The sequence below is a fragment of the Pholcus phalangioides genome, unplaced genomic scaffold (assembly GCF_987345545.1).
Source record: "Pholcus phalangioides strain wild (caught in Gottingen) unplaced genomic scaffold, Ppha-v1.0 ptg000172l_1, whole genome shotgun sequence".
Lineage (NCBI taxonomy): Eukaryota > Metazoa > Arthropoda > Arachnida > Araneae > Pholcidae > Pholcus > Pholcus phalangioides.
Genome location: NW_028301637.1, coordinates 7,494,381 through 7,520,975, shown reverse-complemented (window position 1 = coordinate 7,520,975; position 26,595 = coordinate 7,494,381). Strand labels below are relative to the sequence as shown.

Here is a 26,595-nt window from a genome sequence, read left to right as displayed (position 1 = left end):
TGTTTTTTTGTTGTTTTTTGTATTTGTGTTTTTGTATTTCTCTTCTCTTGTCCATGCCTGTAATTGGGCAATCCTTGCCTGTTGAGACGTGAATGAATAAATAAATAAATGGATCATGTAGACGAAAAGTCTAGTATTATTTCAACATGATAGCAACGACTCGATTCCAAGCAACTCTCGTCGGCATAAATCCAGGATCCAGTCATGGCGAAAAAATATGATGTTTTATTTCTTCTAGAACATTCAAAACATGGCGCCATCGTTACTGCTCACCAGTGACGTTATCGTCTGGTCGGACTGGTATTTAAAAGCATTTCAAGCCATGTCCATGTAGTTCACTCTGGGTTAGTGTGTCTGTCCGAGTGTGTTTCTTCTCAAAAATCCACGATGACTGGAACGTTTGTCAAAGGTATTTACACTTCAGCTAATTACATAATTTAGTTTTTGATTGAATATTTTGATTGCGTGAATTTTTTGCGTGGTTTTAAAGTGGTTAACGATATTGTAATTTGCGAAATTGATGGGATTTCCAACATACACATGTTAAAATTCGAAATGCTGCTGTGGTATTGCATCGATAACTTTAAAATGTTGAATGGAATTCTGGTATTCGTTATTAGTGTGATTTCGATCATTTTACGCATGTCTTTATGTCATCACAACTTAATGTTTTGCAAAATCGCAATTCAATTGACTTTCCAGGACGAAATTTAATATCCAAATGATTAAACTTTTCTTGTATTCCAGAAATAAATATTTGTTACTTCTTTTGGAATGTTCAGAAATAGGTTTGAATATTCAAGATACAATTTAAATAGAGCTTTGAATGATAAAAAGTGCCCAAAAATGATAAAAAGCCACATATGCAATATTATATAATTGGCATATTTTGTTTTTCCGAAGTGAAAATTCTTTTTAACTAGAAATCCCTGACCGCACAAGATTAAAACTAGAATAATGTAACATATATCTGCATTTCTTATCGCAGGAAAAAAAAAAAAAAAAGAGATCGAATATTGGGATCAAAATCTGTCCAGAAATGATAAAGCCACTACAAAATACGCTTGTCCAATTATATTTTCATCGTCCAATCAATTTCTCGCATTTCTTTATATTGTGAAATACTCGTCTAGGCATCGATTCAAAAAGTTTTTGGCAATGCTGAAGGGTGAAGCCACACTTTGAAGATCACCCGTTGAAGTTCTGAAAAACAGTTGCATTGCTTGCCATGCCCATACACTTTTCGTGCCACTGTATCCCACATTTCATTTTTTCCATCGGATTGAGGTCTGTAGAACTTACGGCACGTCCTTCACTGGAGTCCCATTTGCCACGTCGAATTTGTATTCTGAGGGCGTGCGTTGCCCTATTCAAGTTGAGCTATGGAGCGATTTTTATATTACACAAAAATGGAATTAAATACTCATTCAACAGCTCCTGATATGTCTGAGCATTCACGCGTTCAGATATAACATCTAACTGCACTTTTCCAATAGCATGGAACGCTCCCCAGACGGTTACCCCACTTCGTCCCTGTTGACGCTTAAGGAAGCTAGGATATTTGCCATTTGCACTGTTCAAATTAAACTTTTTTTCATCACTCTAAATGACATTATGCCACTAGGAACTCCATGACGTATGTTATTTCGCCCTACGAAGTCTTTCTTGTTTATGATGCTCACTAAGTTTCGGACTAGTAAGCATTTACAATGGCCAGATGTATTTATAACGCCAAAGAATGAGATGATTTCGATACATTCACGTCACCGAAACATGCTGTCTTCCTTAAACTTATGGAAGAGTGAGTTACTTTGCGTAGAATCACACTTTTCTGGCGTTTCGTCAACGCGGGGGGATGACCTTTAGTTTTTCTGGTGCCATGCAATTTCTTAAATTTCAAATAATTAGAAACTATTGCTCGGGATTGGCGAATTGACTTTGCAAATCGCTCGAGACGACAACTTATTCCAACGCGATTCATCAATTTTGTTTCGTTCTCGAGCTGTTAAAGATTTCCCTCTACCTATTATGAAAAAAAATAGCAAAATTAAATTGGAGACAGAAAACTATGCAGTTGCCGATACACAATAAAACCATTTTTTCTTTCTTTCCCTCTAGTCTAGTGGCGAAGACTCACTGCGCAAACGTGGCGTAATTCGCATGACGGGGCACGATAAACCTAGGTGGCTCCATTACTTTGGGACTTGAGAATATTCGATAATTCTTTTATCATTTAAAATTTCAACAAGAAAAAAAATTCTAAAAAAATTTAATACAAGCTAGGCATGGGTGAAAAAAGTCTCTATATTGTCTTTAATGACACTTATCTTTTCACTAACTTCTCTAACATCTAGGATAAATTTTCTAATCCTAAACGCTTGATCCGGAATAGACCAATAAGATGCAACTTCATTTTTGGACCAATAAGAAACAAGCTCATCTCACTCCTGTCCTGAACATCACAGAAATCATCACTTTTCTTTTCAAATCGCTGCTGAACAAACGCCTTCTCGATCATCTCCAAGAAAACTTGTCGCATTGTATCTGAAAGCTTCTCTTCATGGCTTTCTTCACGGCTTCAAACTTAATTTACTGAAAGGACTAGCCATCGAAGATTTCGCTGGCATCTTCCCTGCAAAACGAATTTAAAAAAAAATTGCTGATTTTACAACCAGACATGGCCCCTGAGATAAAATTTATTTTTATCTCGTTGACTTCAGCCTCCCAGGCCTTTTGTAAGCCGCTGTAACCACCCCGAGGGCTGGACTCGGCGCAAAATTCCTCGCATTCCGCAGGTATGGGTGTTCTCATATAGGAAAAACCAAAATATACAGGTGGCTCTATCAATTTGGCACACACCTTATATGAAAATATTAAATATCGATAGACATTAGAAATTATTGCAATTTTTAAGACAAAAAATAAACGTCCTCGGTACAAAATTTTTGGCAATGAATGCAAGATGTTTTATCCGAAAAATAATTTTGCGGATTGAGGCAATATCTTTGATTTGAAAAATATATTTTTCGGGAGAATGAAAATTATTTCTTCGAAAAAAATTATTTTGGGATAAAGTTTTCTATTTAAAAGAAATATTTTTCCTGAAAAGCAAAATATTTCATTTAAAAATATTTTTCTCACAGAATGCAAATTTTTTATCAAAAAATATTTTTGCTAAATATTTCAAAATATTTGACTGGAAACATCTTTTTGCGGAAGATGAAAAAAAGGAAAAAAATATTTGATTGGAAATTTCTTTTTTTATGTGAACGATATTTTCGAAAAGATTTCAAATTTTTTTATGTGAAGAATATTATTGAAAGATTGGAAAATTTTTGATTTGAAAACTATTTTTACGGAAAAATTCCGAATTTTTTATTTGAAAAATATTGTTGGGGACTTGCTCACTTATGATCACACGTAGGGTGACCATACGTCCCGTATTTCCCGGGACAGTCCTGGTTTCCTGTTTTTTTGGCCGTCCCGACTTCTTTGCTAAAATGTCCCGGTTTTTCACGTATTTTCAATGAAACCAACTTGACTATTTATTCTTCAAATCAATGATTAGAATTGTCTTTCTGACTCAGAAATAGCGTTACGATAATTACGACTACAAACAAGAATATTCATCTCAAACACATTTGTTTTTCTTTTCTTTTTAATTCACTGAAGTTTGAAGTGGTGCTTGTTTTCCGCGATCGGCGGCTTATCTTATTTTAGCATGAGTTGGCGACTTCGTTTATTTTTTGGCTATAATTGGCAATGTCCCGTATTTCGAAGCTGAATTTCACGCATTTTTCTCATGGAAATATGGTCAGCCTAATCACACGCGAACATAACTCCTTCACAACAGGAACTAGTGACGGGGAAATAACACACAGGCTACTACGTTCCCTTGTAGCTACAGTAGCGCCGCCACAACTGAATTACAGAGGAGGAATGAGGTGAAGAAACCGTTACAGTAAATATCTTCGATGGCCGCACAGGTTCCACAGACTGCGCCGAACAACGTTTACCGAACACAGTGGGATCCGAACAGCGAAGCTACGTCACATATGTGCAACGACGAGAGACTGTTTGTGGAATGAAAAACCAATCGAACTCGCTCGTGAAACTGGCTGCAGATAAATCTTTCGAAGTGACTGAACGATATCGCTATGCTAGATATCGATATGATAGATGGACGCGGGACCGAATAATTTCCCTAGGAAATGTTTAGTGTGCTCCCGAGCAGAAAAGCAATCCCCTGTTGTCGTTCAGAGGTACTGCGAAAAACCGGTCCGTCATCTTCATCAAGCGAAAATCAAGAGCCACCGAGCCAGATGGATCCGTACTCATACGAGCGCTCCGCCATGGGGACCTGTACTACGTGCAACCAAGCATCAAAACATCTGTAGTTGTCACCGATCTTCAAAAATGGCAGCGAAGATCCGAATGAAAAAATCAGCCACGTATCAACAAAACGGTGTCGCCAAGCGTATGAATCACATATTGTGGAGATGGCAAGAGTCTATTGATCCAATCCAAGCTTCCCGCAAACTTCTGGGCGGAAGCTGTGGTTTATCCCCGGAATCAAGCACAGATGAATCGCACAATTGTGAAGATGTTGAATTTTTCTCTTTCCTAAATATAGCTTCGCATCAGCCAGCTGTTAAAAACCTTCGTATACATGGTGTTATCAGGGGCGCGGTAGCCCAGGTCGATAATATACTGGACCTAAAGTACCAAAGGATGTTTAGAGGTCGCGAGTTCGATACCCGGTTCGTCCTTGTCAGAGAATTTTCCTGACGCAGGGGTACAACACAAACGGCGACATGACCACAGAAAAAATTGCTACCGCAGGGAGTCCCCCATCGAGGGGTTAGAGTACCAACCCCTCGACGAGTATAAAAAAAAAAACAAGCCTGCCGTTCGGAATGGGCTATAAATTATAGATCCCGGGATAATTAGCCCTCGTATGTAGAAAATGACCGTGGTGAGACAAAAATGATCAAATGATCATGGTGTTATCTCAAGCTCCGAAGGAGTCTTTGTGATTTGAAGCCGTCTATCCGTGAATTGTCTATGAGGTCATTGACTGCACCCGTGAGTGTGTTTTGTGGCGATCAATCAGCAGCAAATCTTGTGCAAAATCCTGTATTTCATGCTGCAAGCATAGCATACTATTTTGTTCTTGAAATTCATGAAAATGAAATCATATAGTATCGTATGTGATTACCGTACCATTTATAGTAACACATAAACTGATATATGTATATACAATTGGTAAAATTGATTTCAGAGTTCACTTAGCGAGAAAATTGAAAATTACGCTTTATATAATATCACGAAGTACTCTCGCTGGTTAGTGTGTTCAAGGGAAATTGTTTTTGGAATTATTCTGTGTTTTCCCCGTAATTTCTTGTTTTCTTTAGTAATTCCAACTGATATAATTTTTAATTATGTAGCTCTCGTCGTTCTGGCACTGGTTTGCGGCTGCTTTGGTGCGATTTTGGTGTCGAAAGAGGTGCATAATGCGACGTGCCCAAAAAGTAGCCACGTCAATTGTGAATGTGGAATAACTACTGTCAAAGTCCCGGTGGAACAGTGAGAAAATTTTTATTCATTTTTAAATACAAAGATTATATGAATCATTTAAAAAGGGTTTTTCTAGGATATCCCACGTGATATTACCTATACTGTATATGTTACGCAGTAAATGTGATAAATCCGGTTATTATGCATTTTGGGAAGTTTGATGAATTTCCATAAATTTATCACATTCACTGCGCGGCGATTATTCACAATACCCAAGCGTTACGTCGGTGGTAGACATGATAAATGGTATGACTGTAAAACCTCCCACAATGGTCACATCCGAACAAAAGTAACCTCTGAACAATGGCCACATTTCCTTGTAACAATCCATGTATTTGGATTAACATTAAGGTTAACCTCCAAACAACAGTTTCCGAATAACGGTCACTTTTGGAAATTAGAATCGAAGAAAAATTATGCATTTTATCACATAAGAAAAATAAATAACCATCAATATTTGCTTTGAAGGAATATTTTCTTCTTTGAGCCAGTGGAACATGAACATAGCTATGGATGTTTTCCTGCGTCAGTGGTCTTCAAAATTTGTTCCGCGCACCCTGAGGATTCCTCAAGTAGATGATAACGGATGCGGTAGCACGTGAACTGTACTAGAAGCGTTTCAGTAAGGAATTAGGGTTATAATTTGGCAAGTGGCCATGACATAGACCAAAGAGTCGGGTAAGCACAAATTGAAAATACTGCCCTAGATAACAACAAAAAAAACTGACTGCATCGGAGGATGAATCTGATCTGAAGAATGCATATCTCAGGATTCAAGCAGCTCTTTACGCTTTTTTTCTACATGAAATGTTTGAGTGAAATTAACGATGAGAAAATAATAAATTTCTTCATGGAAACTTCTACGCATCTTCAATAGAAATGTCTTCTTTCTACAAAAACAACTTTTTCTAATTAATTATACCATGGTTTGTTATAATTTCACAAGCGTTGCTTGGTCCCGTCTGCCGTTGTTGGGAGGTTTCACTGTATATTGTATACTATACATGATATTATATATATGTGATACATATATTGCATGATTATATACGATCGTAAAATTTTTTATTGTTACGTCAAAACACAAAGTCATGGTTACGGTTTACGAAACAATAGAAAAAACAGACTCGTCGAATTTGCAGAGAGGGAACAGTAATGTATCATGAATCCGTTTTCCCAGAATAAACCTCAAAGAAAATCTACGCGGAGAAGCTCAAATAGAACAACAAGCGAGGTCGATTACATCCCATCTAATAAGAAGCATATGATCCAAGTCCGCAGTGGATCATATACAGAAAGCGATCATCGACTGGTGAGATATAGAATAATGCTCAACAATAGAATGGAAAGAGCAAAACTTATCAAAAATAAAAAACTGCCATCAAAATATAGCAAATCTTTAAGAACATCGATACAAATTCCAGTTGGAACTAAAGAACCGATATGATTTGTTATATAATGCCACAGAAGGTGGACAAGATGTCACCACGATGAACGGAAATTTTACCACTTCCCAAAAACAAGTAGTAAAAGAAGTCGCTGGAGAAAAGAATTCAAACCGATGAAGAAAATAACAGGAGAAAGAAAGAAACTGATGAAATACCGGAGAGAATTTCTGATTAAGAAGAATGGCCCCAAATCGAAAGAGGAATATGTAGAACGTTGTAAGACGGTACGAAAGCGGATTGCAGAAGATGTAAGAGAGTTGATTTGCGATGTAGTAAAGAAAGCACTGGAAGATATCAGGAGCATGAAGTCAGCAAAACAAAAACTGTGTGTTGGAAGAAAGCGCATTTTTTGCACTAAAAAGTAAAAATTAAACCATCACTAAGATGGAAATTAAATATTTGTATTGTGAAGGAATTTCATAATACTCTGTACAAACATGACGGAAAGGGTGGGGAACAGAGCGAAGGGAGTAGGAAGAGAAGAGAATAAAACAGAATTTATACAATTGTCAATAATATAGCTGATGTCCTTCAACTTGTTGATTTTTCTGTGCCAATTGGAAATAGGCCTGTTTGAAAATAATGCTCTAAACCCCGAACAAATATTTTACGATGGTCCCCTATTTTTGAGATGTGCAATATATGTAATCAGTGCAATGTGAAACCCGATGTGCTCAATTCAACTATAAGAGAATTTCTTAAAAGTTATATGTTTTTCCGTATGCATTTCTCAATATCGTATTTTTAATCATTGTTTTTGTTTTTTTTGTACTTTGTTGTATTCATCTTTTGTATTTGTGTTTTGTATTTCTGTTCTCTTATCTTACAAGAACTTGTCTTGAAGTTTACAAGGCTCTAAGATATAAGAAGAAAGGGAAACGAAAAGCTATAACAGCTATGTGTCCCTCTAAGCTGGGATATATAGCTGTCTATGTGTCCCAAGACACAGCCATTACCAGGTACACCCATGGCAATGTCTGTGTCCTGGAACAAGGCATTACCATGGACAACGGAATCATTAATGAAATAAACAGATAAACCAGGATCGATGGAGCACTTTTGCGAAAAACTTTATTATGCTGAAGACCAACATGAAATTATGCTTGAAAATAAAATGATTTAGCCAATGTCTGCTACCAACACAGACTTATGGAGCTGAAGCATGGGCAATCTCAAGCAAGACTATACAAAGGTTGCAGACAACACAAAAGAGCATGGAAAGATGTATATTAGGCATCACAAGAAGAAACAGAAAACAAATCACTTGGATGAGAAGCCGTACAAAAGTATATGATATCATGGAAGAATTAAACGTTTAAAATGAAAATGCACTGTACATATTGTAAGAAGACAGAAAAACCGATGGACCACAAATATTCTGGATTGGTACTCCCGTGGTGTTGAACGTCCGAAAAGGCGCCCCAACGCAAGATGGATCGACGAGATCCGAAAAGTGACTGGAGTTAGCTGGATGGCTGAAGCATCAGACAAAGTGAAATGGAAGAGTTTAGAGGAGACCTTCACCCAGCAGTGGATCGAAAATGGTTGATGAGAATTATGATCATGCATAATCACAGATGAGGGAGATTAACTTCAAGTATTTCGAAGTTGGCAAAGATTGCATGAGAAAAATCCAAAAGCAGTGGTGCTGCGATGAGAATTCAGTGGAGAATGACAACTTACCCAGGCATAAATTTTGCGAAGTAAGCAAGAGATAGATGTCGGATGTGTGAATCAGAATGAAATTAAATCTCACACAATGCCTCAGCTAATGCAAAATGAAATGATACTTATAACAGTAAACGCGAACCCCATTGATGCCATCAGGAAAACTTTATCCTACACGCAAACGTCAACTGATTTCCTTAAATATTCGGATTTCAATATTTTTATCCCTTCTATCGGTTGCGAAGAAACTGCAGCAGGTGAAAGCGTATGAAACACCGTGGAACCTTCCTCGTGAATAGGACGTCAAGGATCCCAAAATATTTTACCATTGCTTGCAGATACTGATTCCACATCACTGAAATTATGTGATTTTTTCCTTCTTCTCAAATCCAAGTAGACAAACTCAACCTCTTCGGAAAGAACATCACGTTTTTTCAACTGCGAAAAATAAATAATGAAAAAAGCAAGATTACGATCGTTGATCCTATTCAAAACCTAGAGGTGATGTAACACTGAAATCCTATGGGGAATGTAGAAAATACCATTCCCCAGTCTCGAGTCTCCTCTACACTGACGTGCATCGAGAGAGGTCATTTGCACAGAATGCTTTAAAAACTAAGTAGTGATAAAAAGACATTAATAGATCAGCGGTTTCATCATCAAATTCTTTGTAGTATAACTCTATTCTATTATAAAAGATATTATACCATGCTCGAAAATGTTAAAATACTCAAAAATTGCCGGGAAAAGGTATTGAATCACACAGACCCCTGCCAGCCCCTTTAGGTATATCCTGACCCGTCTTTCTTGCGTTAGTGGTGAAAATGATAAAAACATGCACTTATGCTAAAATTTCGGTAATTTATGCAATTATGTGCACTGACTGCAAAAATATGCAATTGAATATGCACTTATATATTATCCGGGCTATTGACATAACTAGGGCTCTGATTTTTATGACCCTAAAGATGAAACGTCGTTACTAATCGGTAAATTCAGGTTTTTTAACTTATCAGCAAGGACGTGTCATTTTTAGGGCATAAAAATCCGAGCCCTCGTTATAACTATGATCATTGTAACCCAGTTTGACTGTACAAAAACCTAAAAGATATGTAAATGTTTCGTTTCAGATGCCGTAATCACGAAACCAATCAATGTGGACCCTGCAAGGATTCCCTGGCCTCGGCTCTCGAAAAATGCGGTCGATACAAGTACTGTTACAGCTGCTACACCGATGACGGAACTTGTGATACTTGTCTCATAGGCCGAACTGGACCGTACTGTGACGAAGAACTGATCACGACCGGTATGTTTCAAATTTAAATTTACGGAAGAATATTAAGTTGTATAGTATTTCTTATAAATACCGTGATTTCCCGTAATGAAGATACGGCTACTAAAACCTGCGAAATCAATTTTTAGGTAAACCGTCAGTATGAAAACCGTCTCCACCAATCGCCCGATGAGTTTCAAGAGTCCGTTTTCTAAAACACTGGAAATAATTATTAAAAGACAACTCGAGAAGAGGATGGAGGATAATTATTTCTTGACGGAGATTTAACATGTGTTCAGAAAGTGAAAGAGATGTATAACCAACCTCCGTTTCTTCTATGATCATGTGACTAAGGCTTTGGTTAAGGCGGAGAAAAGTCGCCATCGTCTATCTTGACATCCAAAAACCTTCTGACCGGGTGCAGCATGATAAACACTTGAAGCGTTTTTACATGAGATTTGGATTAGGGCAACTTGATGAATTTGTAAGAATCGTGATTGCAGAGTAACAGCGGGTTATGGAGACCGGGAAATTTTCTGAGCTTGAATATGTGTCATAACTGGAGTCCCTCAAGGAAGTGTCCTGGTTCTCATACTCCATCGATAAACTCGATCAAGGAATTGATACGATCGTTAGCGAATTCGTAGGTGACGTTACATCAACGAGTGTAGTCGGAAAGTAAAGCGATGGTGGTGGGGGAATGGCTCCAGACCAACTTAGAAAAATTATGCTGCATGGGAAAATGAATGCAGCACGAATTCCATTCATTTAGTTCGAACCAATCCACGTTTCATTTGTGAGATGAACGCTAAAACTATTCCGCATGCAACTGGGTGCTCACCTATTGTGATACTCTCGTGTGTTTTAACATTGTTCAGCGGTGGCCGAATAATCGAATAGTATGCCCGTTTTTAGTCTTAAAAAAGGCTCTTCGCGTTGTTCCAGATTCATTCTTCCATTTTTCTGAAGCATAATTTTCCTGGCCTTGAGTATGCCATTGGTTTTGGAGACCCTATCTGTAGAAAGGTATAGACTTATTTGAAAGAGTGCAGAAAAGAGCGGACAGAACACTTTCCGGTATTTAAGTTTTAAGCTATGAAGAGAGAATTGATTCGTTGAATATGGTTTCTTTGGAACAACATAGGCGTTCAACGTTATAACCATTAGTAAGTCGAAATTAACCATAAATTTGGTCCCCAATATCACTAGTTTGTGATCTAGAACAGAAAGAAGAAAACGAGCTGTAAAAAAATCTTATTTTTAAAATATCCCCGAGATCAATCTACAATTCTAGGAGCGCCAAATGTTGTTGGATAATACAAGAAAAGGGTGCGAAGGTGACGTGTTCGAAACGTTTTGAAAAAAATACCATTGACTCTACTCATTTAAATATTCACAAAGATATGAAAATATTAGGAAGTATTAACATTGGTCACTCACACAAATTGTAAATATGATTAATTTAAAAATCAGGGGCCAAGAATGGATTTGAAAATCAGCAACCCTAGAGTGTAGGATTGACGTCATTCAAACAACACACGATCAAGTACAGTACTGCTTAGACAAAGAAAGGAGAGAAAAAAGTGAAATAAATAGTTTCTAGAAACAGAGAAGCTGAAGGGGAGAGAAAGGAAAAGAAAGTGGAAAATATTTTTTACAGATATCATGAAGAAGCGCGAGAGGCGATGAGTAGCTCACTTTTGTCATTTTTAATTTTACTCGTCTTTGATAATTGCATTCTGCAGCTTTCGTTGTTAGAAAGCAATTCCCTGTACGATTATGATAGAAATAGAAAAACTGAAATTTATGTATCACAGATTACAAAACCTCACTCAGACTTCCTGGGTGCAAAACATGGAAACAATTTCGCTGCGTAACAGTAAAACTTTACAGATCTTTTCTACAACATTTTTTTAACGAAATCTGTTGATTATTGCCATTTACTTTGCGTAAAGTTTTTCTTTTATACTAGAGTCTATTCAGTCTATTCACACACACATCAGTGCAGTCAACGTACCGTCTTTGTTCAGACGCCGATGCATCCGACCCGTTACAGGCAAGGCTATTTACAAATATCAATTTCGAGCCGTCGAGTTTCAAGTCACCCCCACGCAATTCCCCAGCTAACAATTAATCGACTGCAGCAAGTGACCTAATGAGTGAATCAACTGACGAGCAACTATATGACAGAGCAAGTTTGCCGGTGAATAACCGACATGGCAAGTGAATGGATGAGTAAACGAATGAGTAAGTGAATGGATGAATAATCGTGTGACCAAGTGAATGAATGAATTAGCTAGTCACTGAGCAAATGAATAAGTAAATGAGAAAGTCAGTTATTTGGTGGTGAGTGAGCAAGAGATAGAGCAACTGAGTCAGCAAATGAGTTAAATAAGTGAGGATAGGGATGAGCGCAGAATTGAACGAATGTGCACATGAGTGAGTGAATGGGCAAATCACTGATCACTAGAGTGAATGGGAGAGTGAGGAGATTAACTAATGATTGAGCAAGTGAATGAGAAAACCGTTGAGCAGATCGGAGAGTGAGCCAGTGAGCATAGGAGTAAATGAACAAGTCAGAGAGCAAGTGAGCACAGGAATGAATGAATGAATGAATGAATGAGCAATTGAGAATGGGATTGAGTGCATGAGAAAATCAGTGAGCACAGGAGTGAGTAAGAGATTTAACAAATAAATAAGCGAATGAGAAAGAGAGCAAATAAGTGAGCAAGTGAGCATAGGAGTGAACGAACAAGTCGATGAGAAAGTGAGCATAGGAGTGAACGAACAAGTCGATGAGAAAGTGAGCATAGGAATAAGGAGGTCCGATGCGAGGCGTATCTCTCGTGGTGGCTACGACTCATAACAGATGTGTGTGAATAGAATTGTGTGGAAATAAAGTTGTGTTTTCAATATTTGTTGCATATCATGACGATTTCACTGATGATTACGATTCTTCTCGCGACGACATAAGTGTTCTATATTCAGGTCATGCGTTTATTCAGATATATTTAGTATTATGCTCACAAAATCATACATTGTAGGGTTATAAAAAAATCTGCTTTCTCATATTTCGTATAAATTTACAAGTTTTGCTAAAGTTTCAGCTACGCACGAGGTCGACGGAAGACGTTCTAAACGGGGAAATGTTGGATTATGCACTTATCCGGAAAAAGTTTATTCTTCCACTATGTTGTGTCGTATGAGCGAAGAGTCCATGTAAGTACATTTTCAATGTGTAAACGTTTCGCATCATGACGTCAATTATAATTTAATAAATGATTGAGCGTAAAATTTAAATAAACAAATGATCATAAAATTTCATGAGAAATCTCATAAAATTTAAAAATAATGATTACTTTAAATACTTTTCGATTGCTGATCCGTGGACCGGTGATGATCAGCAAAACATTCGCCAACTCGTTAAAGCCACTAGATGATTAACCAGGGAGCTGAATTTTTGCTGGGCTAGAAGAAAATACAGCACAATAATCAATGCACAACTATGTGCAGTGCACCACAATAAAGCACAATAATCAATGCACCTCAATAAAAAATACAACACAATACGCAATGCATTACTATATGCAGTACAATAGTAATGCATTGCAATAAGCAATGCAGCATAATAAGCAACATTACTGTATGTAGTGCACTACAATAAGCAATACAGCATAATACGCAACACCACTGCATGTAGTCCACCACAATAAGAAATAAGTCACAATACATTTTATTTCTCTCCTACCCGTGAGAAGGTGTTTGGGAAAATTTCCTGCCATTTGTTTTCTTTTCCTGCTGTTTGTTTTTCGCCTACTGGTTCGCTAATAATTTCTCAAATTTCCGCCAGTCCGCGAAATTTTTCACTTACTTCGCCGCCTGTAAGTAAAAAATCGTTGGGAGAAAAAGTAATATACACTGGTAGTTTGTTACACTTGAACACCTTCTGCCATCTACCGAACCATATTCGGTTCACTCTATGCCGCAAAATATCCGGTTGAATTTATATTAGTTTCCAATATGAAACAATATATTCATATTGAACGCACACGAAAACTAATTCCCAGAATTTTTGCAGTGAACATGAAAAGCCTAGTAACCGGTAGTGGATTGTCTGCAGCAAAATACCCTTTTACCCGTTCAAAACTTTTCATATCCGTTTTACCAAATTGTAACTGCAGAAATTTTGAAACAAACATAACAACGTAATAAACGTTATTATGTGGGGCACGAAATATATACCCGTACGGCTGCATGAAAAGCAAAAAATATTCCGCATCATACCAAATCCAGTTTCATGCTGCACACCTGTTTTTTAAGTGAACGAATACATTTTTTCCAATAGTTCAACCCCTTTTACGATGGCGAACGAAATATTGCGTTCAAACGGCAGGGGAATAAATTCAATCCAGTTCTGTGTTTTCTTTCCTCTCTCTTTGAAATGGCGAAGCTTTATTGAAAGTCTATGAACAAGCATTGTTATTTTCCTTCCCATTCTCTTCCGGTGATGTCCCGATTCGTCCTTTCCCGTTTCATCCTTAGGTCAAAATAGTGCCGTTTCATCCGAAGTGATCCGCTCTTATCCCCTCTTTGTTATCAAGATTACACCTTCATGGGGGGGGGGGACGAAAAGGTACCTAGCTTCTCTTCCTCAATTCCTCTTAGTGATTTTTTCCCGTAGTTGCAATGTACCTTTCTACTATATAGATATAAGAGCGAAAGGAAACACGTGTGTGGAGAGGATGAAATGAGAAATCTACTGTACACTTCTCTTATCTAATAGACCTATGTTTTGCCTTTTCTGTGCATTCAGGTTAGGATGAGGTTGCCAGATTTATTGCCGATTCCTTTCATAAATATCATTCAAATTTGATGCAAAAAGCTGGTAGGCTAATTGATTAATAGAAGCATTTGTTATTATTTGTTAGGTGGCAGATGGACTCATCTCAAAAGTGCTTTCTCGCCTGTTTAATTGTAATTAACAAAAATTAAATGTTGGAAAACCAACTATTATATTTCAAAAATCGAAAATAGAAGCGCTTCGTTTCGGATCTAATATAGCCCTTTTCTCTGTCTGTTATAGTGCAGACCGTTCGCTTAAACGGTAACACGGGGTTGATTTAAGCCAACGGATTGTAGCAACCACGTGTTTCTATTCAGACAAATATAACCAGCTTATATGACGTGTGGGAACAGAGCGAAGCGTCATGAATGGTTTGTTGTTATTGTTCAAGCGAGTGGTCTGCGATATAACATACCTTTCCTACTGAAGAAGGCGCTATAGTATCCTGGAAACAGCTGTTTTTTGTTTATCTGTTTTGAGGTTCAGGCGTTGGTTTCCTATTTTCTGCAATGTGCTCAAAAGGTTTTATACTATATATACTGAACTTTGCATTATTAATCCAAGTTCACTGAAGTTTAATTAGATAGATACGGATTCAGTTTCAATGGTGTGATTATTTTTTCACCTAGAAAACTATTATTTTTCTCTATACATGGAATTTCGCACGAATTGATGTGAAGGGTTGCCAACTTCCGACACACGAAGGTTTGCCACAAAAAATTTCAAAATAGGGAATGATAAATGTTTCCGCATTTACAACTGTAGGAGTTCGAATGATTAAGCATATATTTAATATACGTGTATATAAAAATATCGAAACTTGTCAATTTCTCGCAGCCATTGTGATATTCAATGCATATGGGGACATGAATTGCCCAATGGAAAAGATGTGGAATACTTCAAATGCGATGGTGACACTGGACATTGGAGTCCATTCGACATACAAGACTGCACCCGTGAGTATATCCATGATGGAAACTATAATACTGACATCGATCTTTGCAGGGGCAACAACTTCTATTGCAGAAAGGTCCCGCGCGAAGCTCGGGATGTCACTGAAATCATCTATTTCACCTACGGTCATTGGATATACTGAAAAAAAGAGTAAAGATTTTGCATACGTTGGCCCGCTGTATCCAATGGCTACAGGTGAAATAGACGACTTCAGTGATGTCAAAGGTTCCCGCGGAGGCTTTCTCCTGTAGAATGTGTCGACAGGGATGAATCTATAAATTGCTGTTTGGAGGGGGATGATTTAACAAAGTGTCGTAGATAGAGTGACCATATGTTACGTCCCGTATTTTCTCCGTTTTTTCCGTCCGAGGTTTTTCCCATTTTTTTGGTCGAAATTTTCTTGAATTAATTATTTTTGTTGACACAGGTAATTCTCAACCGATTAATTGAATGAAATATTATCATGTAGAATTTAGGGAACTTGATGAGTTATTGCATTATGCAATATTCCATATTTCACTTGGGGAGCTGATCACTCGGATCACCCCTCCAGAGATCCGTGCCTGGCCGTTGGGTTGATCTGCATCCCTGCATGGGTTCCGTTCACAATCCCGACAGACGAAATCCCGACAAGTCACAATCCCGACAGACGAAATCCCGACAAGTCACAATCCCGACAGACGAAATCCCGACAGGTCAAAATCCCGACAGGGTCGAAATCCCGACAAGTCAAAATCCCGACACGGTCAGAATCCCGACAGGGTCGAAATCCCGACACGGTCAAAATCCCGACACTGTCGAATTTAAAAATTCAATTTCGCCGTATAAGCCGCACTTCGCGATTTCTGTCGGGATTTGAATTTCTCGCGGCAAGGGGCGTTGGGGCGCCGATGAGAATGATAAATTGCTATCAAATAAATTTTCAAATTTCAATTTCGTCGTATAAGCCGCACTTCGCGATTTCTGTCGGGATTTGAATTTCTTGCGGCAAGGGGCGTTGGGGCGACGATGAGAATGATAAATTGCGATCAAATAAATTTTTTAAATTTTAATTTCGCCGTATAAGCCGCACTTCGCGACTTCTGTCGGGATTTGAATTTCTTGCAGCAAGGGGCGTTGGGGTGACGATGAGAATGGTAAATTGCGATCAAATAAATTTTTCAAATTTTAATTTCGCCGTATAAGCCGCACTTCGCGATTTCTTTCGGGATTTGAATTTTTTGCGGCAAGGGGCGTTGGGGTGACGATGAGAATGATAAATTGCGATCAAATAAATTTTCAAATTTTAATTTCGCCGTATAAGCCGCACTTCGCGATTTCTGTCGGGATTTGAATTTCTCGCGGCGAGGGGCGTTGGGGCGACGATGAGAATGATAAATTGCGATCAAATAAATTTTTTAAATTTTAATTTTGCCGTATAAGCCGCACTTCGCGATTTCTGTCGGGATTTGAATTTCTCGTGGCGAGGGGCGTTGGGGCGCCGATGAGAATGATAAATTGCGATCAAATAAATTTTTCAAATTTTAATTTCGCCGTATAAGCCGCACTTCGCGATTTCTGTCGGGATTTGAATTTCCTGCGGCAAGGGGCGTTGGGGTGACGATGAGAATGATAAATTGCGATCAAATAAATTTTCAAATTTTAATTTCGCCGTATAAGCCGCACTTCGTGATTCCAGAGGCCTGAGTTAGGTCCGACCGTTCATCGCATACAAGTTCCAAGGAAAAATTGATATTCTTTGCCTTTGTAGTCTAGTGGGCTCACCCAGAAAGCTCGAGAACGTGGGTTCGATTCCTAGCAAGAGCACAGCTGAATTTTTCCTTCCTAACTTCATCTCGCATCAGCCAACCGTTGAAACCTTCGTATGGATAGCGGAAAGTGATATCATCCTCGGAAAATACAGTGTGTGTGGCTCAAAACAAAAAAATATAAATTTTTCTTTGATTTCCCGTCCTTTAACTTCCAATTTGAAAGTTGTTGCATTGTCTCTCCTGATGCCAACAGAAAAATTGCATGTTTCTCAGTGCAATATTCGCTAAGATATTTGACTTCGAAAACTGGAGAAAAGTTATGAAAAGACAGCAAAAACTAATCGACAACGCTCCTTCCCCCAAATTTATGCTGTTCTTTCCATCTTTCCTTCGAATTTTGAATTCAAATATCTCAGCGAACATTGTACTTGTCAACTTAGATTTTTTTTGTTGGTCTCAGGAGATACGGTGCAGTCACTTTATAATTAGAAGTTTTAAAAATTTATATTTTTTCATTTTGTTACACACTGTGTTTTCACTCTCAAAACTGGTACAGGGTAATTTTTGAACGCCTTTTGAGCATTTTTTCAAACTGAAATCATCTCTACCACGGATGGTTGAGAAGACAATGGCCGTACTAACTCTTAAAGGACACCCTGTATGCAACTACACTACCACACAATTTGCATACTCTCTTCAAAGCCTTAAGACCAACTTAGAGATAGAATTTTAAGAAATTTTTATGGGAGTCTCAACAGTATAAAATAAAACTATTGACAGAATTTTATGTTTATAGCTTCGTAGTGAGGAGGGGGGAATTGGGGATCCGGTCCCTTCGAAATGAGAGAAAATGATTGAAATAAGGTAAAACATGGCCAAATATATTATTTGACCACCTTGTCCTCCCCCCCCCCCCCGAATGGAATTTCTCGATACGGGTCTGACCTTCAGTGGTTGCGGCTCGGCGATGAATCAGTGAATTAAGCTGTCAAGACATGTAATTTTATACATATGAATAAAAATATTTCTCTACTATTACATTGCTTTCGAAAACCTTGAAAATTTTAAATTAAGATCTTCATGATACGGTCTAACTTTGTGAAATATCATTTGACATTTTAAGTGTATTTGAAACTTGAGCGAGAAAGAATTTCGAAAAATTCTCAAAGAAAATAATAAGGAATAGCAGTATTTGTGGAGGATAGAAAAATCGATAAATGCCAGAAAAAGGCAACCCTGAATCCTTTGCTTTTCGCCAAGTTGGAAAAGTAAATGAATTTCCAAATTATTGATCTCCATTGATCATGGTATGCGCCACAAACCACTTGCAGCGACAAACGGAAATCCCGACAGAAATCGCAAAGTGCGGCTTATACGGCGAAATTAAAATTTGGAAATTTTATTTGATCGCAATTCACCATTCTCATCGTCGCCCCAACGCCCCTCGCCGAGAGAAATTCAAATCCCGACAGAAATCACGAAGTGTGGCTTATACGGCGAAATTAAAATTTGGAAATTTTATTTGATCGCAATTTATCATTCTCATCGTCACCCCAAGGCCCCTTGCCGCAAGAAATACAAATCCCGACAGAAATCGCGAAGTGCGGCTTATACGGCGAAATTAAAATTTGAAAAATTTATTTGATCGCAATTTATCATTCTCATCGGCACCCCAACGCCCCTCGCCACGAGAAATTCAAATCCCGACAGAAATCGCGAAGTGCGGCTTATACGGCGAAATTGAAATTTGAAAATTTATTTGATAGCAATTTATCATTCTCATCGTCACCCCAACGCCCCTTGCCGCAAAAAACTCAAATCCCGACAGAAATTGCGAAGTGCGGCTTATACGGCGAAATTAAAATTTAAAAAATTTATTTGATCGCAATTTATCATTCTCATCATCGCCCCAACGCCCCTTGCCGCAAGAAATTCAAATCCCGACAGAAATCGCGAAGTGCGGCTTATACGGCGAAATTGAAATTTGAAAATTTATTTGATAGCAATTTATCATTCTCATCGGCGCCCCAACGCCCCTTGCCGCGAGAAATTCAAATCCCGACAGAAATCGCGAAGTGCGGCTTATACGGCGAAATTAAAATTTGAAAATTTATTTGATCGCAATTCATCATTCTCATCGTCGCCCCAACGCCCCTCGCCACGAGAAATTCAAATCCCGACAGAAATAGCGAAGTGCGGCTTATACGGCGAAATTAAAATTTGAAAAATTTATTTGATCGCAATTTATCATTCTCATCGGCACCCCAACGCCCCTTGCCGCAAGAAATTCAAATCCCGACAGAAATCGCGAAGTGCGGCTTATACGACGAAATTGAAATTTGAAAATTTATTTGATCGCAATTTATCATTCTCATCGTCACCCCAAGGCCCCTTGCCGCAAGAAATTCAAATCCCGACAGAAATCACGAAGTGTGGCTTATACGACAAAATTAAAATTTGAAAATTTTATTTGATCGCAATTCATCATTCTCATCGTCACCCCAAGGCCCCTTGCCGCAAGAAATTCAAATCCCGACAGAAATCACGAAGTGTGGCTTATACGACAAAATTAAAATTTGAAAATTTTATTTGATCGCAATTCATCATTCTCATCGTCGCCCCAACGCCCCTCGCCACGAGAAATTCAAATCCCGACAGAAATCACGAAGTGCGGCTTATACGACAAAATTAAAATTTGAAAATTTTATTTGATCGCAATTCATCATTCTCATCGTCGCCCCAACGCCCCTCGCCACGAGAAATTCAAATCCCGACAGAAATCGCGAAGTGCGGCTTATACGGCGAAATTAAAATTTGAAAATTTATTTGATCGCAATTTATCATTCTCATCGGCACCCCAACGCCCCTTGCCGCAAGAAATTCAAATCCCGACACAAATCGCGAAGTGCGGCTTATACGGCGAAATTAAAATTTGAAAATTTATTTGATCGCAATTTATCATTCTCATCGTCACCCCAAGGCCCCTTGCCGCAAGAAATTCAAATCCCGACAGAAATCGCGAAGTGCGGCTTATACGGCGAAATTAAAATTTGAAAAATTTATTTGATCGCAATTTATCATTCTCATCGTCACCCCAAGGCCCCTTGCCGCAAGAAATTCAAATCCCGACAGAAATCGCGAAGTGCGGCTTATACGGCGAAATTAAAATTTGAAAAATTTATTTGATCGCAATTTATCATTCTCATCGTCACCCCAACGCCCCTTGCCGCAAGAAATTCAAAATCCCGACAGAAATCGCGAAGTGCGGCTTATACAGCGAAATTAAAATTTGAAAATTTATTTGATCGCAATTCATCATTCTCATCGTCGCCCCAACGCCCCTCGCCACGAGAAATTCAAATCCCGACAGAAATCGCGAAGTGCGGCTTATACAGCGAAATTAAAATTTGAAAATTTATTTGATCGCAATTTATCATTCTCATCGTCACCCCAAGGCCCCTTGCCGCAAGAAATTCAAATCCCGACAGAAATCGCGAAGTGCGGCTTATACGGCGAAATTAAAATTTGAAAAATTTATTTGATCGCAATTTATCATTCTCATCGTCACCCCAACGCCCCTTGCCGCAAGAAATTCAAAATCCCGACAGAAATCGCGAAGTGCGGCTTATACAGCGAAATTAAAATTCGAAAATTTATTTGATCGCAATTTATCATTCTCATCGTCACCCCAAGGCCCCTTGCCGCAAGAAATTCAAATCCCGACAGAAATCGCGAAGTGCGGCTTATACGGCGAAATTAAAATTTGAAAAATTTATTTGATCGCAATTTATCATTCTCATCGTCACCCCAACGCCCCTTGCCGCAAGAAATTCAAAATCCCGACAGAAATCGCGAAGTGCGGCTTATACAGCGAAATTAAAATTTGAAAATTTATTTGATCGCAATTTATCATTCTCATCGTCACCCCAAGGCCCCTTGCCGCAAGAAATTCAAATCCCGACAGAAATCGCGAAGTGCGGCTTATACGGCGAAATTAAAATTTGAAAATTTATTTGATAGCAATTTATCATTCTCATCGTCACCCCAACGCCCCTTGCCGCAAAAAATTCAAATCCCGACAGAAATTGCGAAGTGCGGCTTATACGGCGAAATTAAAATTTAAAAAATTTATTTGATCGCAATTCATCATTCTCATCGTCGCCCCAACGCCCCTCGCCACGAGAAATTCAAATCCCGACAGAAATCGCGAAGTGCGGCTTATACAGCGAAATTAAAATTTGAAAATTTATTTGATCGCAATTTATCATTCTCATCGTCACCCCAAGGCCCCTTGCCGCAAGAAATTCAAATCCCGACAGAAATCGCGAAGTGCGGCTTATACGGCGAAATTAAAATTTGAAAATTTATTTGATAGCAATTTATCATTCTCATCGTCACCCCAACGCCCCTTGCCGCAAAAAATTCAAATCCCGACAGAAATTGCGAAGTGCGGCTTATACGGCGAAATTAAAATTTAAAAAATTTATTTGATCGCAATTTATCATTCTCATCGTCGCCCCAACGCCCCTTGCCGCAAGAAATTCAAATCCCGACAGAAATCGCGAAGTGCGGCTTATACGGCGAAATTGAAATTTGAAAATTTATTTGATAGCAATTTATCATTCTCATCGGCGCCCCAACGCCCCTTGCCGCGAGAAATTCAAATCCCGACAGAAATCGCGAAGTGCGGCTTATACGGCGAAATTAAAATTTGAAAATTTTATTTGATCGCAATTTATCATTCTCATCGGCACCCCAACGCCCCTTGCCGCAAGAAATTCAAATCCCGACAGAAATCGCGAAGTGCGGCTTATACGACAAAATTAAAATTTGAAAATTTATTTGATCGCAATTTATCATTCTCATCGGCACCCCAACGCCCCTTGCCGCAAGAAATTCAAATCCCGACAGAAATCGCGAAGTGCGGCATATACGGCGAAATTAAAATTTGAAAAATTTATTTGATCGCAATTTATCATTCTCATCGTCACCCCAAGGCCCCTTGCCGCAAGAAATTCAAATCCCGACAGAAATCGCGAAGTGCGGCTTATACGGCGAAATTAAAATTTGAAAAATTTATTTGATCGCAATTTATCATTCTCATCGTCACCCCAACGCCCCTTGCCGCAAGAAATTCAAAATCCCGACAGAAATCGCGAAGTGCGGCTTATACGGCGAAATTAAAATTTGAAAATTTATTTGATCGCAATTTATCATTCTCATCGTCACCCCAAGGCCCCTTGCCGCAAGAAATTCAAATCCCGACAGAAATCGCGAAGTGCGGCTTATACGGCGAAATTAAAATTTGAAAAATTTATTTGATCGAAATTTATCATTCTCATCGTCACCCCAACGCCCCTTGCTGCAAGAAATTCAAATCCCGACAGAAATCGCGAAGTGCGGCTTATACGGCGAAATTAAAATTTGAAAAATTTATTTGATCGCAATTTATCATTCTCATCGTCACCCCAAGGCCCCTTGCCGCAAGAAATTCAAATCCCGACAGAAATCGCGGAGTGCGGCTTATACGGCGAAATTGAAATTTGAAAATTTATTTGATAGCAATTTATCATTCTCATCGGCGCCCCAACGCCCCTTGCCGCGAGAAATTCAAATCCCGACAGAAATCGCGAAGTGCGGCTTATACGGCGAAATTAAAATTTGAAAAATTTATTTGATCGCAATTTATCATTCTCATCGTCGCATTGAAATTGAATTTTTAAATTCGACCGTGTCGGGATTTTGACCTGTCGGGATTCTGACCGTGTCGGGATTTTGACTTGTCGGGATTTCGACCCTATCGGGATTTTGACCTGTCGGGATTTCGTCTGTCGGGATTGTGACTTGTCGGGATTTCGTCTGTCGGGATTATGACCCACACCCGATCTGCATACATAAAATAACAGCACTTGTATTAGTATGCAATAATATTTCTATCATTTGATTTGAATTCGATGATGAAAATATAGATTTGTGTTAAAACAGGGCTGGATAATATCTGATTCTCTTAGAAATAACTCAAATTTTCCTTTACGCAATAAAATTTCTCCGCCCGTCTCATTTGATTGTATCCATAGATTTTTAGATCCAAACGGGAGATCAAACAAGACTGCATTTTGAGTCCGACCCTGCTTGAAATGGTATTGAATGACTTTCTTGTCCATCAGTTACTGCTGCTGTTGTATTTCCCTATCCGAAAGTGACCGAACTGGTTTTAGAGTAACTAAATCACTCGAATACACGATTTTCAGATAGTTATTATTCCGTATGCATCTAGGGTCACCGATCTGGGTATTGTTTTTGATGAGCGACCTAGATTTTCTGAACATTCTCCTCCTGTGGTCCAAAAAGTAAATAGAAAGCTCGATGTCAGGGGTTTATTCTTAAAAGATCTCTTTGCGTTCTCCTAAAGTCATTCTTCTGCTTTTCTGAGGCTTAGTTTGTCCGGGACTGGAGTATATAGTGAGGTTTTAGAATGCTTACCTGCAAAAGGACATTATCTTGTTCGGGGGGGGGGGGAGGTGCAGAGAAGAGCCACAGGAATTTTTGCATTGGAAGAGTGCAGATTGCTTCGTTAAGGAGACATCAGCACTGGCATACGCAGGGAGGTGGGGTTCTAACCCCCTCCCCGAGCCAAGATTATAGTGTTATTTTACAGGGAAAACGTGAACCCCCCCCCCCCTCTCCCTCGAGAAGAAAAAAAAAATTGGAACCCCCTCCTTGAGAAAATTCTGCGTATGCCAATAGACATCAGTGTGATTTAGTAAGGGAAAAAATTCCAGGTTGTGGTGTCGCAGGGAGTTTTCCTCTAGTACGGTTGCGATAAATGGAATAGCTTACGTCCGGGCGTCGTGAATTCTAACACGTTTAAAAAGAGAATACGATAAGCATATTGGGATAAAACGAGAAGCTATCCATACTTAGATGGGACAACCTTAATCTTTTTTTATGGGTAAAATATAGTACATTGAAATTATATATAATTATTGGTTTTTTATTGCCCTCATTGGGTTGCCGTATTTTTGATATAATTTTGATGCATTTGAAATCCATATTTTTTTGGACATGATTTTCCAGTCACCACGTTGGGAATTTTGCCTGTTGTGGCTGTTGTATTTGTATTTGTTGGTTCGAAGGGCCACGAAAGAGGCTGCGATCGATTGGTACGAAATTTGTGGAATCTGTTTTTATTTTAATTTCAGTATGCCCTCTAGGTATCTGGCCATCGTAATACGCAGCGGTTCCGGTTATGGTTACGAAATTTCGAAAAAAATACAAGGGCAACACAAAAATTGTACTGCGGAATTGGAACAATTATTATTAAGAACGACCAAGAGCGTTGAAAGGTTTGTCTGGATTGGTCTACAAGATATCGACGAAAAAAGAAACGTTAATCAAAGCGTCATAAGCAAGAGGATGAGCACAGCGGCAAGGAGTTATATGAGCCCCTAAAAGGTCCCTACTTTACACGTATCCGCCGTGAAATTCTTGCCAAATTTCGCTGGACTAGTTCTCTAGCTTTTTTTCCTCTGTCTTCCATAGCAAAGTCCGCGACAAAATGCGAGGAAGAAAAACCATTAGCGAGGCTAGTTAATAGACTTAACAGACCAGTTCACTACATCGGCGTTATTTGTGTCGTTTCTAGCGTTTTTGCGAGAACTTCACGGCAGCAAGAGCAAAACAGAAACCTAGCTGTGAGAACCGTCTTAATTTCCTCGCTTTATTTCACGACGTTTTTCGGGGGTTTCATGCAAACACTGATTAGCTTTGCAACCAATAATGTGTTTTAATTTTTTGTGTATGTAAAATTTTTATTAAAATTTAACGCATAATGGATGAAGTCATGTTTGACTGCAAAACAAATGCAGCCCTCTCTATCTGGGCTTATCGTCGCTGTAATAAGAGGGTAATAAAGAGGGGAGATATCTCGCAATTACCGAAATAAAAGGTATCAATTTAGGCGAGATATCTCGTAAATGCAATGTAAAGGTCAATAAACATCATACTAGGATATTGTTTATTTATACTGGGCTATGCGGCCGCGCAGTCCCCCATGATTCTTCAAATATTACTTACTAATTCAAACGGCAGTAAATGCTATTTGAACGGAGTTTGTTTGCGGCTAATTTTGGTGTAACACGAGTTCAAATTCAGTTCTGGTGGATTTTGAATTTCAACGATGCAACTTTCTCAATACGCATTCAAATCTAAATAAACAGAGTCGAATTCAGGAAAGTGCATACGTGGGTAACCGTGATTGGTCTTTTCTTCACATTTGTTTGTAGCAACTATTTATTTATTTTCATTCCAGCTAAAGTTAAATGTGATTTAACCCTTGTACCGACCGATGTAAATGCCAAAAAGGTCTGTTACACTGGCGCCCGCTTCGAACCTCCAAAGTGCGACGTAACGTGCGGTTCGAAAACGACCACGCACTTTTGTACGGAATCCGGAAGCTGGTACCCATCACTTCCAAAATGTGCCAAGAAGTAAGCATTATTTAAAAATTAGAAATAACTAACGGGTGGGTCGGACTGGCCAAGGGCTCCGAGTCAATCAGGAGCCTGCGCATTGTTATTCGAGAGTTTTATTTATTCTGAGATTGTTTTTTCGTCAAATATGTCAATATTGTCATCATTTTTCAGTAAAGTACGAATATCCAGGTATTCTGACGTTTTTTAACTGAACTTCATTTAACTTCTATTAATTCTTGAATTAGTCACAGAGAAGGAATAAGATGAAGATTATTTTACAGTAAATATCTCAAACATCCCCCCCCCCACTTAATCTAAAATTTTCCTTTACAACATATGCAGATCATATGATGATCATATGATGAAAGCAATGAGGCTTTTTGAATAGACGTCATAATCATCATCACTTTGAGGGATGGGTACAGGATGATCCCCCGTAGAAATCGATGTTAAAATTGCCGATTTTTTTCCCCCGTAAAAATGAGCCCAGAAAACTGAATGTAAAATAATTAGCTGGACCTACTTTTGAGTTGGATATTCATGGAATAAAACATTGAATTCAATTTTTTATTTATATCCTTTGAAGCACGAAAATGAGAATTATTGTCTC

The 26,595-nt window shown here is 38.6% G+C and overlaps 1 protein-coding gene across 1 annotated transcript; it reads left to right on the top strand.

The window, feature by feature from the left end:
* Positions 1–338: 338 nt before the first annotated feature.
* LOC149063652 (uncharacterized) lies at positions 339–26,004 on the top strand. The gene is made up of 6 exons (XM_089255706.1): positions 339–409; positions 5,448–5,586; positions 9,821–9,996; positions 13,071–13,182; positions 15,644–15,762; positions 25,823–26,004. The coding sequence occupies exons 1-6, from the start codon at positions 388–390 to the stop codon at positions 26,002–26,004; spliced, it is 750 nt and encodes a 249-aa protein (XP_089111832.1). The 5' UTR covers positions 339–387.
* Positions 26,005–26,595: the final 591 nt, after the last annotated feature.

What these genes read in the sequence shown, in the direction of transcription:
- LOC149063652 (XM_089255706.1), top strand. Translation starts at nt 388, where the DNA reads ATGACTGGAACGTTTGTCAAAG. An exon ending in CGAAGAACTGATCACGACCG is followed by an intron (nt 9,997 to 13,070) that starts GTATGTTTCAAA and finishes CTAAAGTTTCAG; the next exon opens with CTACGCACGAGGTCGACGGA. An exon ending in CGACATACAAGACTGCACCC is followed by an intron (nt 15,763 to 25,822) that starts GTGAGTATATCC and finishes TTTTCATTCCAG; the next exon opens with CTAAAGTTAAATGTGATTTA.